Source organism: Micropterus dolomieu, linkage group LG22 (assembly GCF_021292245.1).
Source record: "Micropterus dolomieu isolate WLL.071019.BEF.003 ecotype Adirondacks linkage group LG22, ASM2129224v1, whole genome shotgun sequence".
In the NCBI taxonomy this organism is placed as follows: Eukaryota; Metazoa; Chordata; class Actinopteri; order Centrarchiformes; family Centrarchidae; genus Micropterus; species Micropterus dolomieu.
In genome coordinates, this window is record NC_060171.1 from 21,501,490 (window position 1) to 21,518,332 (window position 16,843).

General features: G+C 38.6%; 1 protein-coding gene and 1 long non-coding RNA gene across 2 annotated transcripts; one reads left to right on the forward strand and one right to left on the reverse strand.

Moving 5' to 3' along the window:
* The first annotated feature begins 2,087 nt into the window (after positions 1–2,087).
* Positions 2,088–8,871, forward strand: LOC123962107. The gene is made up of 3 exons (XR_006822860.1): positions 2,088–2,214; positions 6,829–6,921; positions 8,591–8,871. It is a non-coding gene; the product is annotated as an uncharacterized LOC123962107 (long non-coding RNA).
* A 5,326-nt stretch (positions 8,872–14,197) lies between these two features.
* gdpgp1 (GDP-D-glucose phosphorylase 1) lies at positions 14,198–16,375 on the reverse strand. The gene is made up of 2 exons (XM_046036297.1): positions 16,162–16,375; positions 14,198–15,651 (listed from the first exon to the last, which is right to left on the reverse strand). The coding sequence occupies exon 2, from the start codon at positions 15,568–15,570 to the stop codon at positions 14,446–14,448; it is 1,125 nt and encodes a 374-aa protein (XP_045892253.1). The 5' UTR covers positions 15,571–15,651; positions 16,162–16,375; the 3' UTR covers positions 14,198–14,445.
* Between the last annotated feature and the right edge of the window lie 468 nt (positions 16,376–16,843).

Consider the following 16,843-nt stretch of genomic DNA (forward strand, 5'->3'; position numbering starts at 1 on the left):
ATCCCTCCAGTTTGATGTGAAAACTTGAAATATTATTTGATTTGACAGTCAGTTGTTGACTAAAAAAATATGTTGATACAACTATACGTTATGGTACTGAATGATAACGCAAGTTAGTCGTTTTGATGTTCCAGACCTGTGCTTCGGGAAATTTTCTCTAACTGGACCTCTTTGAATTCTAATTGAATACCCTTGCGTTACATTATAGGACACTAGTCTCGACAGCAGTATTGATAAGCTCGGAAGAAAGGGTTTTGAGATATTTTGGAACCGGGTCCTTTTAGAACCGGGTCTCGATCCCCATCCCTACATAGCACTAGCCAAACTGATTAGCATGTTAGCCGTTAGTTAGGGATGAACGATGATAGTGCTAGGCTACGTAATTAACAAGCTGGCATGTGGTACACCTGCTGCCGTGAAAAAGTATCATGGGTGCAAATATCCAGAAAAATTATGAGTTCTGGGTCTTTTCTGCAACTTTATAAAACGTAACTTATTGCTTATGGGGAAACTCAGGGGAGCAGACAGGGAGGGAGAGGCGGGGAAAGCCTGTGTGTTTGCAGTGAGAGACCAGAGGTAAAGGTGTGTGAGTGCAGGGAGAAGAAGTCAAGGCAGGTGCAAAGCAGGTACATTTAAAAATAATTAAATAAAATAATGTCTGTGGGGATTAAAACATGCTTTCGCAGGGTGTAAAATGTAAAAATTTTCCAATAAAGAAATATGCAATTCCACATAATTTAGGTCATTGTTATTACCACATTACTACTGTGAATAACAAGTAGAATAAGGCTGAGTATACTACACCCAAAAGCTAAATAAGTCTACATACAGTAATGAGCTATTGGTTGTTGAGCAGTGGATAAGACACATGCCTTTGGTGTGAGAGACCTGCATTCGATTTCAACTGTGACACATCCATCAGTGTGTTTACTGGCCCCACCGCACTTTCAGCGCTAAGGTCGGCTGAATTTGCTTGGTGTGTATGATGCAGATGCTGCAGCATTATATTAAACTAACTTACACCAAAACTTAAGCAGAGATAAAAGAACCAGTAAAGTTGCAGCTTATCAATACCAACATAACAGTCTTTAATAATTTAGCCCTGAGGCTCATTTGATACCCAACCCTAAAAGCAACATAACAGTTTGTCAAGACCACCTATTGCAATGTTTCTTTAACTTAACATTACTGAGACAAGAATGTCAATTTTTATTTTTATTTACATTTACTCATTTGGTAAACGCTTTTATCCAAAGCAACTTACATTTCAGGAACAACTGCCAAACGACGCTGAAGATAGCTTCCGATTCGCAGCTTCCGATTGGGCAGTTAAGGGGAAAGTTAAGGGGAACTTAAGTGAAAGTTAACTTATGTTGCTGAGCCACAGATTCTCCGTTTTTTGCACCTCTTACTGTTGTGAAAGTTGCCTTAACGCTGTCAGAAACACTTTTTTTAGATTTTAATATTTTAAATACAGCTAAATGCAGTGATAATGACAAAAGGATGATTTCACTGCTTTTTCTCCACTTTGGGGAGGGATATCTACAGTACATCAAGCTAAAGTTAGCTTGTTTAACGTTAGCCAACAAAATGACTCTTCCACGATGACAATGTTAACGTTACCTCTTGCCAACATGATCTAGTTTGACATTAACTAGTAACCTCAAGTTACTTAGCTTCTTAATTTAATGGCACATCACGTTAACGTTAGCCCTTTAGAATTCTGTTTTAAGATAAAACCAGCAAGCTGGAGTTTATGGTGAACATCAATATCAAGTTATTCTACAACACTGCTTCTGTTAAAATACAAAACAATGGTTTAATAAGTAGGAGAGACTTACCACAGTCCTATGACGGGATGTTTGATACAGGACGTCGTCGCTCCTTTTCTTTTTTCCCAAAGCCCTTGTTGCCGCAACACGCGTGACATTCCAGGTTCGTACGTCACCAAAGATGGCGCCAAATGTTGCTGAAATATCAAGGGGGCGTGACGTGAGTGAGGGCGCGACTGGAGGACCTTGACGTCACCATTGGATCTAGACTTAATTCAGCGGACAAAACATAGCAAAACATATTTTGGAACTGAAACGGTGGTACCTTGTACACACAGATGTTTATGCAAGCGCGCTTATTTTTACTGCATTTTTAACCACAACTGTGTTTACAAATGTGTTGCAGCTGATTGGGTAACACCTCTGACACGCCCACCAAACGGTAAGTCCCTTGCCCAATGTTGAGTGAAAAACTGTTAATTAATAACTAATTTACAAAATTCGAGAGAAATTCAACATTATGATTAATGATATATTTTCAGATTTAGATGGACACATCAAATCAGCATTATATGCAGATGATGGGGCCATATGGATGAGACATACTGTATATGTTAGAGAACATTAGGAAAGCAATAGGGAAAGTAGAGAAGTGGTCATTCAAGTGGGGATTTAAAATATCAACAAGTAAATCCTGTTATATGGTGTTCACAAACAAGCGAAAGTGTCATGTAGAAAAGCTTTTACTATATCAGCAGCCAATGGAAAAAGTAAATGAATTTAAGTATTTGGGATTGTGGTTTGATAGTAAGTACACATGGAAAACACACATAAAGCAATTGGAAACTAAATGCAAACAAGTTGTTAATTTACTGAGAGCGGTGGCGGGATGGACTGGGGTGCAGATAAACAGTCACTAATTGACATATATAGAGCATGCATGAGGTCATCAATAGATTATGGTTGCATAGTATATGATGCAGCAGCAAAAACAACATTGGAAAAAATTTATAAATTACAATACAGAGCTTTACGATTATGCATTGGAGCCAGTAGGACAACTCCCATTAACACAATACTCATAGAAGCTGGAGAGACACCACTGGAGTTAAGAAGAGAGAAACTACCGCTAGCATATTGGGTCAGATTGAAAGGAACTGGGAAAGAAAATCCTGCAAAGGAGATAACAAAGGATTGTTGGGAATATTTCAAGTTTCGGGGTCATGGGTTTGGATGGACGGGGGAAAAGAGAGTCAGGGAATACAGAATGGAAGCATTAGATTTCACCACATCCAATCCAGTCAGTAACATTCCACCTTGGCTCTATCCAGACGTAAAAACAGATTTTAGTATACTGAAAAAGAAAAGAGGATGGAGAATAGAGGAAGTGGGAATACGGAAAAGCAGCTATCTGAAAAACAGTTACCATAATTATCTAAAAATCTATACAGATGGATCTAAAAACAAACAGGAATGTGTGGGAATTGGAATACATATACCAGAATTCAAAACAAATATCTCAAAACGATTATCAGATAGGCTATCCATATATACAGCAGAAATAGTGGCAGTCATCATAGCATTACAGTGGGTTGAAGAGGTCAGACCTGATGGGGTGATATTATGCACAGACTCCTTAGAAGTTATTAAAAGCATTCAGTCAATGACATCTGTCAGAGAATACCTACTGATAGAAATGTTTCACAGCTTGTTAAGATTACATCGGGGAGGGATAGATGTTCAGTTTTGCTGGGTGCCAGCTCATGAGGTAGTAAATGGAAATGAGATTGAAGACAAACTAGCAAAAGAGGCATAATAAAAGGAAATAACAGTTCAAATACCGCTAGGAAAAGGAGAAAGAAAAACAGTCATTAAGAAGAAAGGTACTGACATATGGCAGAAATGGTGGGAGGAAGACAGGAAAGGAAGGAGTTACTATAAAATACAAAAGTCTGTCAGTACTGAAAATTATAGCGAAAGGACCAGGCGGGAGGAAATTATAATGACAAGACTGAGAGTAGATCACACAGGACTGAATGGCACCTTGTTTTTATTGGGGAAAAGGAATAGTGAAAACTGTGGGGTTAAAGAAAATGTTGAACATATCATTTTGCACTGCATATTGTTTTAGTTGGAACGACAGATATTTCAAGATAGGTTCAGGAAGCAGGGCGGGAATGGAATCTGATGGGGATATTGGGAACAGAAGGAGAAGAAAAGGGAATAAGAATCACCAGGAAGGCATTATTTAAATTTCTTAAAGACACTGGGTTGGTGAACAGGCGGCTTGCGCCGGGAGGCTGGACCCCGTTTACAACTGCTTGCAGTTCTAGTATTTAACTTATATCTGTTGTAATCTGTTTTAATAAATCTGTCCTCTCAATAGTACCTGAGCGCTGAGTTTCCTCGAGCTTGAAAGACATTTTGGCAAGATGTAACCTGAAATAGTGTTGATGCATGGCTGAATGTTTCATTTTATTAGCAGTGAACTCAATAAACACCTCAGCTCTTCAATTGCAGACACAAGTTGCCTCATCTGAAGTGACTGTAATATGTATTTGTAAAGGAATATTTTTCTACTGCGGTAATGAAAGTTGGTGAGGAATATTCAGTTTTTATTTAAATTAAATATTGTTGGCCCTGCGATGGACTGGCGACCTGTCCAGGGTGTACCCCGCCTTTCGCCCAATGTAAATTGGGATTGGCTCCAGCCCCCCGCGACCCTGTATGCAGGATAAGCGGTTGCTGATGGATGGATTATTACTGGTTAATTTTGGCAGATGTAGTTTGTGGTCTGGTGAACTGTATTGCGATATAAACAGCTAAGTCTGTTTTATTTAGCATGGCCTCACTGATATAAATGGGATAGACAAAATATCAGAAACACGCAACAAAAACTGAACATTATCATTTTTATGAAGGGAGGATTTATTGCAGAAATGTTGGATTAGCCTGCATTAAATTTAGCTAGATGTACCAAATAAACTGGTAACTAAGTCTTGAAGACTAAATACATTTATCACAACAATAAACTCCATGCCCATATCACATGTTTGTGAGACGTGATTACATGGCCTTTATTTTGTAAACTAATCAAAAGCTATCCAAGGTATGTTAGCAATGTGCATATTTCTGCGTCAATTGCCGGCTTGCTAATCAGACATACTGAGGATATAAAAAATACCACATTGCTAGAACTGGAGCCAGCAACATTTCACAGTGGATGACATTTTAACATGAAAGAAGATATTTTAGCCCTGACTTGAGACATAGGAGGGATATTGTATTGTTTTTGTCGAGCTGTGACTGAGATTTGATAATGAATATGTATATTTAGCAATTTAAAATTCTCATAGATTTCTTTCAGAAATGATTGGCAGTAATCAAAAGCTGAGGAAACTGTAGATCTATTACAGCATTAAGTGTAAACATTTTTCACTGTAGGCTCTGTTAAAGGCTGTTATAAACTTATGATGAGATGGTTGAATGACATAGACTTTATGGTTCTTAAACTATTTAGTACCTGACTGAAATTCTGTCTCAACCCTGTTCAGACCAAAAATGGCACTGTTGAGAAAAAACACAAGGGTCTGTGTTGGTGTGAGAATGTTGCTACAGATAGAAGCTAAATGATGAAATATTATACAATTAGTCTAGTTTAAAAGATATTTGATTGGCTAACTCAATTCTTAGCCACATAATCTTTCATTTTGATGCAGCAAAACCTAAGTTAGGTTAAAGAAATTTGCAAGATGACCCTGCATTTTCTTTTCTTGTCAATGCAGCGGTCCATGTCCATTTCTCTGGAAAAAAATATTATTTTTCCCATATAGCCAGCCATCCTGCTTAAAACAAGTAATTGAAGCATTATGTTTTTCTGTCAAGGCCCAAGTTGGAAACCATTAATCTGCATACATTAGTGTGTTTGCAGGTATTTGCTGAGTTCATCACTTTACAAATGTTGAACCTATGCAACCAATTCTACTGCTAGCTTGAGAGATACACACCACAACTGATTGCCCTGTACAGGCAGAAGGCCAAGAGAGCAGAGGCCCTGCAGAGATCCTCAGGATTTATGACCTGCCGTAGCAACAATGTTGATCACATAATGGTCGGTCAATACAGATTAGGACCTCTGTACTATAATAGTGAAATTTTATTATGATATTGTCTTGTAATGACTAGGAGGATAGAGCCATCTACTTTCAATTTTCATTTCTCATTTGAATTTATTTTTCTGGTACATGATTACTTTAAAAGCCATTTACAAGCTTATTTTTAAATTCTTAGGCTGCCCTGAACACATAACCCAAGACAGAAAATCTTCAATTTTGCTCAGATTTTATGTGCTGAGCATGACTTTTTATTTTTCTATCCGACCAAGAGACCAACTCCATCCGTGATCTGTTGCCATACGGTCTACTGACATTTGCAGAGACACAAACAGAGAGAGACGTATTATACGTATTATATGTATGTATTGTACTATAGGCCTTCTCCACAAACAGCTCACCTGCGGTTGTTACCACAGAATCGTGGGTGAAAAAGTTCAAAACGCGAGCTGTGTTTTTCAGGCAGTAAAACATACGGCTGACAATGAAAGTTGAAAGCGGGCAGATAGCAGCCTGTATGTGTCTGTTGCTGTATTATACAGCAAGAGAGAAACTGAAAAGGGCAGTGCAAGCTGGTGTGTGTGCAGCGTTGTGCGGGACAGAACTGTAGATGCTTGTGCGAATCTCCACATCCTAAAATTGAAAACCAACCCAATGAAGGAATAGTCGAATATTTGGGTCCAGCCCTAGTGCACTAGCTTCCAAATCTCTTCTATTGTCATGTTTAAGGTTATAGTTAGCTTCTATTTCTCACCTATTGTTTGAGTCACTGTGTTTGTTAAAATTCGACTTGTCTTTTAGTAGTTGCAGTTTGATGGATTTGTTGTTATTGCTATCAATATTAATATTATTTTAGAATTACATTGGTAGAACTGTTACACTTTATGGCTTGATGTGCTGTAAAAACATTTGTATAATAATAATTATTTTGATTGTCGATCTAGGCACAACACAAGGTACACATGAGATGCCATCCGACCCCCGTGGCCTCCCAGTGAACCTGCTAGAGGATGACTGACGTCTTCAAAACCAGCAATGTAAGTACTCAGTGTACTCACGGAAATGTCAATATCAACGACAAGCAATATTAGGGCTGTCCCTGACTAAGGATTTACATAGTTGAATCAGAATCGTCAAGTCCTGCCTATAGTCGACTAATAGTCGAATCATGTGTGTTTAGCTCTGCTTTAATCTTGAGAAGCTGCAGTCTCTATTCATTCAACTTAGACTGTAAATTTCCAGTTAAACTGACGCTTTTTGAAGACCCTTCTTTCTCTCTTTTTCTTTCTCTCTCGCCTGCCATTCACCGGTCTTGTGCAGAGTTTACCATGCTGCCGACAACTGCATGCACGTTGCGGTTCCTTGCCGGCAATTTAAAAACGTTATAATATTCTTTGTGTGGTTCATTGAAGGTGATAAATTATTTGAAAGTCCCGTGAGGTGCGGACAACTCTGCACAACATCATTGAAGATGGGGCTCGGTCTCTACAGCTAGTGTTCCTCTTCTGCCACTACAATTTTGGATTTATTCACGCACTTTAAAAACATTTATTGAAAGTTTTATTCTTTTTACATGTTTATTTACAGCATTAAACATTGAAATGTATATTGTAATAGGCTGTATATTAACTTATTGGGAGAAAACTGGTAGTTCTATGTAAAATCAGATGTTGAGCACCCCCATATCGCCAAAATGACATGATCCTTTCGCTGCGAAGGTTTGACTGTGAGATTGACAGTCGAATCAGGCTCAGCTCATTGAAGCATCGAACCTTCGACTATTTGGGTTCAGCCCTAAGTAAAATGAAATGTACTACGGAAAACTAACTCGAATACCTCTTCCAGCAACTGACAGGTTTAAAGACATGAAAGGATAGGTTTGTGTTTTTTTGTAGTCTATCTCAAAACAATGTTAAAATATGATGTGCACAGTGAAAAGGTTATTGTTGGCTATTAGCATCCCCTTCATAGGCATGGCCAAATTGTTAGAAATTAGGGACAAATCCACCCTTCTCCTTTCATGAAAAATGTTTCCCAAACCTCCTAAGACCTGGGCTTTGATTCTGTGTGTATTTATAGTAGTAGCATTGTCTTTGAACAGGGCATACATTTAAAAAAAGAAAAGATTATGTGTATCCAATGTGTAACAAAGAAGAAACAGACATCAGAACATGGATGGCAAGTGACCCTAGAGGGAACAGGCATGTGCCCACTAATGAGCACAATAGGTCTAAGTTGAGCAGAATGAACATATGGTGCATGGATCTCAAAACCTAAATTCCCCATATGAGAACACAGGATTTTAGGAGGCTAAGTTTAGTTGAAGCTAAATAAGGCTTAATCAGTCTAGTTAAAAAAATTAAATGGATATTGTTGTTAGGTCCTTGTGTAGGTTTACTGTTGGAAGGAAGTATCCCACTGCTGCAGCTCAGCAAGTAAACACACAAAGAATGAGCAGGACACTTTACCCCTAGTTGCTCCAGTGGCGTGCGACCTCTGACATATATAGCTATTGTAAATATCTTTGAATAAAAGTGTCAGCTAAATGTTTATGTAACTCATGTACAAACTCCTGAAAGCACTTCTGAACTGGCCGCTCAGGCCAGCAGTGACGAGGTCCACAAGATGAGGTTCGCACGCACTCACTCACACACTAACGGGTGACATCACTGCGGCGGCTGATGATATCACTTCCTCCTCCCGCAGGTTCAGCAACCTGTTTGCCCGGGCGGAGGAGTACGAGGATTCCCAGACCAAGCCTCCCAAGTCCCGCCCTAAGGCTCCGGCCTCCTCGAATCTCTCCTGGAAAGGAGCAGCACCGCCCACCAACAACAAGGAGGAGAGCGCCTCCAGCAGCGCCTCAGTACATAACCCCACCTCCACCTGCTCCTCTGTGTGAGGACAACCTGAATCTGAGTCTTGCTCTTTGATTGATCCGTTTCAAAACTACAACGGAAAATTTGATATTTAATGTGTCTGATTTGTGAAACCAGGAAGCAGCTTTGTGTCTTCACCAAGCAGGAACCTCCAGGTTTGAAAAGTGAAGCCTCAAACCTGCATTCTTTCTAACAACCAGCAGGGGGCGACTCCACTGGATCGTATAGAAGTCTATGAGAAAATGTGGATACTTCTCAGCTGATTTATTACCTCAGTAAACACTTTCCTAATGAGTTTATGGTCTCAGTCGCTAGTTTCAAGTGTTCTTCAACACAGCACGATGTCCAGGCTTTAGGGCGGGGCTACCTTGTGATTGACAAGTCGCTATGTGTGACCCAAATATGGTAGCCCATGGATGTTCAGTCTGTGTTCAGGACAGAGCTGAACACCTCTTTTCTCTCAGCTGGACAGGTATGCTGGAATAAAATACAGCAGCTTGTTACTTTTTATAAATTGAATATAAATTGAACAAAAAGACGTTCTGTTAGCTTGCTGCTCAGCTTCCAGTCTGAAGGGGAGATGTTTGGGAACAGACTTTTGTTGGTCTGGAGAAGCATTTATTACCTGACACACCGACACTGTACTTTTACTGCCAGGATATTTTCCTCCTCTGAGATTCACTGTCACTTTCTGTCACTAGGACAATGAAACATTGTGATCTCCAGATTAAAGGAGCTGCTCTGATAACAGCACCTGTCAGGTAGATGTCCTGTAGGGTTTCAGCGGGGTCTTAAAAAGTCTAAAATTTCAAAATCAAAATTTAAGTCTTAAAGTCATCATTAAATCATTTTAAATGGGTATTTATTTTCCAACGTCCATATAACGCTACCTCTAATGCTCATTGAAATGGCCCTGCAGCGCTCAACAATGTTTTTGTTTTTTTTACTCCAAATGTAATTTGCTGTATTAGGAAGACAAAGACTAACAGGCAGCCTTCGTGTGATTGCCGCAAGTCTTTTGGATTTTACCACAGATATAAAACAGATTTATTCTTTAGCTATGGGGAAGTGCAACCTTATCGGTTTTTGGATGGGAAAACCAATCTTAGAGCTTAAAACCAGTCTCTAGCAACACATTTGAAGCCTACTGTCGCTGCTTAATGAATGAGCGCCGCTATTACAATTTCACACAATTGTCAATGATTAAGGTATGGTAACACTCAATGCATAGCTGTCTCCCTCTCCTCATTCTTCAAAGGAGGAGCAGAAATCATGTACTGTGACATCAGTAAACCTCATGTAGCACATTCTATGATGCATCACACTTAAGGGAAAAGTTGCAAAATGGACAAAAACCTTTACTGTCAATGAAAATCCCCATTTCATGCTTTAGCCGCACCCTAAGAAATATGAGGAAATAAAGTGAAAGAAAGTAATCTGCAAACTACAAGGTGTAATCTTTAAAATATTTCAACTGATGAAAGCCAGCATTATTATATCATGATAAAAAGGCAAGGTCATGAAACATGCATGTATTTCCAGCATTTTGAGATTGATAGGATGCATTTTAACGGCTCTGATAGTTACAAATTGTCATATAGTATGTATGATGTAGCTGTAGGTGTAAGTGAACATTTCACCTTTTGAGTAATCACTGTAGAGGTCACATTACATACTCAACAAGACACAGCATGAATCATATTTGTCATCAAACAGTCTATGCATGGTTGGCTGACTGGCTACAACAAGCCCTGGAGGTGTGACAGGATGACGGTCATGAAGGTGACTCGTTGGACACGGTACATATCCTCACTTACCTCTATTAAAGGCGACACTAACAAGCTAGACAGTGTTTGTTTTCTAATCAAAACTGAAAACCTCTGTCCCAAGAAACACGTGCTGTAGCTACTTAGCGCACAGAAGAGATGAGGCATCATTTTATGAGTAAAAAAATACCAAACAGAGATTTGTAAAATAAATTGTACAAATTGCATGAAAATAACTAACCAATATGTAATAGTATATTTGCTACAAAATTGCATGTTGTCTTAAAAACAGTTTTAGCTTTTATTGCTGCAAAATTGTTGCGCAAAGGGATTTTTAAAAGTGCTATAAGGAACGTTTATCGTAACCTGGAGTATGCAGTATCCTGTATCAAAGTTTGATGGCATTAACGCTATACAGTTTTGTTGCAGCACTGGTTGTGTGAAAACCAATGAGGAACCTCATTAAAATGAGTGAGCAGGCATCTGTGCTCATTGATCCTACTGCTCGGCTTAGCGTTGCCACCTTGGTGATGTAATTCTGGCAGATGATGTGCTCTTCAGGGACGATGTGAAGAGTTGATCCCATTTGATCTGAGCACCACTGTCAGGCTTGTTGAAGCAGCTTTTGAAGCAAATATTTTCTTTTGAATAAGGGAAAGACACATTGAATCCATGTTTGGTAGTAAACAAATAACATATCATTCATGTTTACATGCCACGCTTCAATGCATAATGCATGTTAGACACATGCTGCACAGATTTAACATGAAACGTGTTATTTGTGTAGCATGTGAGTTACCTATGCCTAAGGTTTTCTTCTCTCCTTTTTAACCCTTATTATCTGGGAAAGTCACTGGTGGTAATGAGGGAGGAGAAACAACTTTCCTCTTGTCTTTTCTCGATGCTAATTTAAGATCTTAAAATTCTCTTTTTTTTCTCCCACTCCACTGACCTTTATTTGTCTGAAGGTTGTTGATGAGATCCAAAAGAAAACTTGATTCCCATATAAATGCGCCTGCACAATTTTAGAAATGTGTCTTAGTGATCAAATTCAAGCCTAAACTCAGCTATGAGCACAGCAAAAGAACCCCTCCTTTTCTTGTGTCTCTACTGTTATTATCAAACTGGACAGCATCATTTGCATTTATTCTTTAGTTTATTATTTCCTAAATGGGGGGTGGTGGTGGTGGGGAGGGGTGGGTTAGGAGAAACAGGTCAGAATTCAGTAATCTCCAAATAGGAAGATGGTTTATTTCTGATGAGCAGAAACATTTTCCACTGGGCTTGTTCAACTCACTGTTGTCAGCATCACCAGTGATTTTCAGCTTACACAAATCTTCTGTTAAATGATCCCACCCTTGCCCCTGTTTCCTGTTGCTACAACACTACAACATCCAGGGATGTTTTCCAGAAAGTGGGTTTAGTAATAACTCTGAGTTAATAGTTAACCTTGAGATGATGGAAACTCTGGGTTTTCAGTTTCAGAAAGGGGGGTAACTTAAACTTTTTTTTGTCTTTTGTTTGTTTTGTTTTGTTGTATTTTTTGCTGTTTGAATAAGTACATAATCGAGGTTAAATAAATAAATACTTGTCAGTGGTCACTTTAATATTGTGTATATAGAAAAATATGTGTGTATGTGTATATATGTATGTATATATGTATGTGCATGGAGAGAGAGAGAGAGAGGTGTATATATCCTTTTCTACAGTGGGTACAGAAAGTATTCAGACCCCTTTAAATTTTTCACTCTTTGTTTCATTGCAGCCATTTTCCAAAAATCAAAAAAGTTCATTTTATTTCTCAGTAATGTACACTCAGCACCCCATCTTGACAGAAAAAAACAGAAATGTAGAAATTTTAGCAAATTTATTAAAAAAGAAAAACTGAAATATCACATGGTCATAAGTATTGAAATCATAAACTTTCCGTACCCACTGTATATATAGATATATAACAACATTAATAATAAATATAAATATTGTAAATTGAAGGAATGTAAGAATAAAGGGGTAGGAGTACGTAAGTTTTACTTCTTCCTACTCCTTTTCGCATGTGATAGAAGTATGCTAACACAGGACAGAAGGGTACTTTGTTTGCTGCTCATCTGTTCTTTTTTTCCTCCTATGTTTTTAAACATTGTTTTATATTATTTTTTATATACTTTCTCTTGCATGTTCGAAATAAAGATTTCAATTCAATAAAAAAAAAAACTGTGAACCTCTTTTCAATAAACCCTGTGTCTCCGTCTCCTCCCTCTGACAGAGCCAGACACAGTTTAATTTCCTCATTGATTCAGTATGTATCAAAGCGCAATAGTTAACAAAGATTTATTGTATGTCAGAAACTAAATCCTGGTTGGATATTAGTTTGTTACTCAGGACTATCTAAACTTACCACTTTTATGTGCTGTCAATTCTTTAAACAGTGGTTTTTGGCCTCTCATTTAAATATTTCACAGCTTGACAGCTCAGAATAAAACTGCATGTCCTTTTTTAATAACACTGACTCTGCACACAATATAGCTGCCAGTTTTCAGAGCTGTTCCAGTGAAATGTTTATTGTACATATTGTGTGATCTCAGTTTAAATTGTAAAAATAGGTATGTAGCTTTACAGACAGATCAATGGATAACTAGTTATAAAGTGAGTTTAAATAGGCTGCATGTAGGACTATACACAGTATTAAAAAAAAACCTTACTTTCTAACTACATTCTGCTGCTGCACCACAATCCTGGTCACACAAATGAACATATAATCTAATAGTAAGTAATTCTGTTCCATCAGCGCGGCCAATCACAGCTTTTGAGCCATCCAAATACATGCCTAAAATTTTAGATCTGCTGTATTTTAACCTCGAGGTCTTTTCAAGTGTAAATCACCAAACATGTCATTACTTTATCAGATTGTTAGTTTACAATATATATATAGTTAAAAATGTTTTTATCTTCAGTTGCTGTCAGATAAAAGCTGAACAAATATATTTAAAAATGTTATACAGGCTAATATATAGTCAGATTCCACCACTTTATTAAATGTCTGGTAAATGATGCAGTAATGGACAACACTGAATAAAACTTTGTGTTAACTTATTGACACACCTTTCCCCATTCTGACTCTTCTTTTAGAGATAAATGTGCACAGCCTGCATATACATGCATTAATATCTGTACATCCACTGGATTAAAATGGAGACTCTGCTTTTTATCTGTTGCCGTGGTTAATCATAGAATCAGCACTCCATTGATGATGACTTTTGTCATTTACCAAGAATGCATTCATCAACTCAAAGTTCAGGGTTGGAGTCAAAGTTATTAAACCTGCTTTCTGGAATACACTACAGAAAGCAACTGTTAAACTCTCCCACTGCTGGTTATGATGTGCATGTGACTCACGATGGCTTCTGTTCTTCTCTCAGGTGTATCACATCTGGTCTGATTGAGGGAAGAGCCAGTAAAGAGGGCTTGGGATGTTTTGCCTCTTGCCCACCTTCTAGCCATGGATGCAGCAGGTTGTTTGTGACCTGTTGTTTTTGGCTTTATTTCTGTTTGTTTAGGTTTAGTTTAAGGTTGGTAGAGGGAAGACTACAGAATGCAGCCATTAATAACATTATCAAGTACACATGTGCTTCTCCTGCTTTGACAAAAAGGCACACAAAAGTTAAACTTATACATTTATGGTTAAAATACTTTTGGCAATTTATTTGAAACCAGTTTTAATACAACACTTTCATTAGTCTATTAAATATACTATCATTGATAAATTATGTTGGAAGGTATTTTTGTACACCACAAAAGGAGATAACATAGCTCCTAAAGTATAATCCAGTGTGAAGATATATTTTTCTAAATGAAATGACATCGCTTGATGTCACCAAAAACACATATTTCAGACGTTGTAGTGTCTAATCTAGTTGATTCGTTATAAATCCATCAAATGAGAAATAAGCTGTTGTTCCAACGTGTGAAACTGTGCATCAGGCAAAAGATACCTCTGGATGATATCTATTACGTCTTTCTCAGTTGTAAGCTCATAGTCCTTCTTGTTCTTAAATGGTAAATGTCCAGCCAGCTCACAGAGAGCAACATTGAAGGCAGACTCCTCCTTGGCCCCGAAGCATGATACTCTGGGCCACAAAACGATACGAACACCTTTTCTTGAACAGCGATCCTCTTCTTTCTGCATGTGATCACAGGGTGGACATCCTCTAGTCAAGAACAGGTTGTGAGCAATGTTACACTCCACAAGAAAGTCTGTCACTTTACAGATGGCTCTGGCAACTTTCTCCACCCACTCTGATTCTGTGTAAAACAAAAAGCCACCAGGAAAGTCCAATAAGCAATAAAACCCCTCTGCAGGAACCAGCGGCTTGACTGCCATAGATTCTACCTTGAGCTCATGGTCCAGGTAATACCCATGTAGGTGCAAATGATTGACAGACGCAAATGCTCCAAGACTGTTGAACCCCACACGGAAGCCAGCATCGGCACTAAGGAGCACAGATTCAATGCCAGCCTGGATGGCGAACCTTGTAAGGACCTGTGGGAAACAGCGTGAGGGATCTGGAACAAAGAGACAATGCCCAAACTCCAAAGGGCTGACGTTAACCAGCACAACCATCCTGCATTGTTGATGCAGCTGTCCCTTTTCATTTACCCCCTCAGTGTCCTTTACCATCTCACATATTATTTCTTCTGGATTGATTTTGTTAAAATTAAACTGCTTGGCACTGAACTCCTGCTGAATGCTCAGTATCTCCTGAGGCTTTCTTCTCTCTATTCCTCTTTGAACATTCAGCTGGGCCACATAGCCACACAGGCCCGGCAGGATGCGTGTTTGTAAATCACCCAGATGGTAGCGAAAGAGTCCCCTGTTCATCCTGTCTGTCCAGCCGGCTTGGATGGTTCTGTCAAACTTTGTTGGCGGAGATGCCATCCCAAGGCTGTTTCCGCTTCTCCGACACACACCTTTGACAAAGTCCTCCTTGCTATAGACAAACTGGAGCGGCATGTTTGGATCTTGGTGAACAGCGAGGCAGAGAGGCATGCCAATAAGGTTCACTATGGTAGGTCAGTTAGGTATCATCCTGCTGAATCATCGGACAGAGAGCCCGGTTGTATATGGGGCCTGCAGACATAGGGTTGCAAATAACAATGATGTATTAGTCTGCCCATAATTCTATTGATAAGTCAATTAATTGTATAGTCAATAGTCAGTAGCTTGTTTGGCCAATGGGACAAAACCAAAACCCAGAATAGTAAGGACCACTATCATAGAAGAAAATAAAGCCATAAAACAATCACATTTGACTAGCTGGAAACAGTGAAAATGTGGCCTTTCTGCTTAAACTATTAACTGATTATTTACATTGTGGCCAGTTAATTTTCTCAGTACAACTGACTGGCTGACATATTTAAGTTCATTTAGTGTAACGTTACAGAAAGAATCCGCTCTAAAATCAGGACTATAACATTAGTAGAGGGCAGAAAAACAGAGTAAGCCACAGTCTAAACCTGGGATACCAAGACACAACATGCAAATTATTGTTTCTTTTTTTGCACTCATCGTGCTTGTTTCGTTGATGGTTTGCTCAGGACACAAGCACGAGTTGATTTGATTTGACAGTAACACACTCACCTTTATTTATGTTGACTCTACATCACCGCGTCAAAGTCAGCGTCTTGAAATAAACAGCAGATTAAACGTCTTTAAAAAGGCAACACGAACTCTTATTCACCTTCGCATATTTTCTTTTTATCCGGTTTTTCCCTCTGGCACCGGTTTGTTTGCCGGGCTAGCTAACTTCCTGAGTGTTCTTCTTTGTTGGTGTATATCCGGTTAATATTTTCAGAATAAATGTTTAGAATAAAATCATTTATTGTATGAGCTCCGGAGTTAACTTAATAATTAATTAATAATTTACATGGTTGTATTTACGCATTTATCTACACTTTGATTATGGTTATGATTGTGGTAGTAGAGATTGCAGTAAAGTTATTCCTTACAAACACATAATCAATTTACAAATAGGAGGCATGTAGGCTATAGTTACAACATATTGGCAAATAAGGCACTGTTACATCCTGTACATTTTGCTGAAGACGGATCCATGCAGATTCCATGCATGTATACTTATAAAAGTGTTTTGTAACCATCACCAACCCATAATATTATTGTACTGGCTGACCATTTGCTCAGGAATCTCTTGTTAACTTAATATGTGCCCATAACCCAACCAACCCCCAGTTAACACACACACACACACACACACAAAAAGGTATTTGCTAAAGCCATATGGTAAACCCCCTTGTAACTGAAA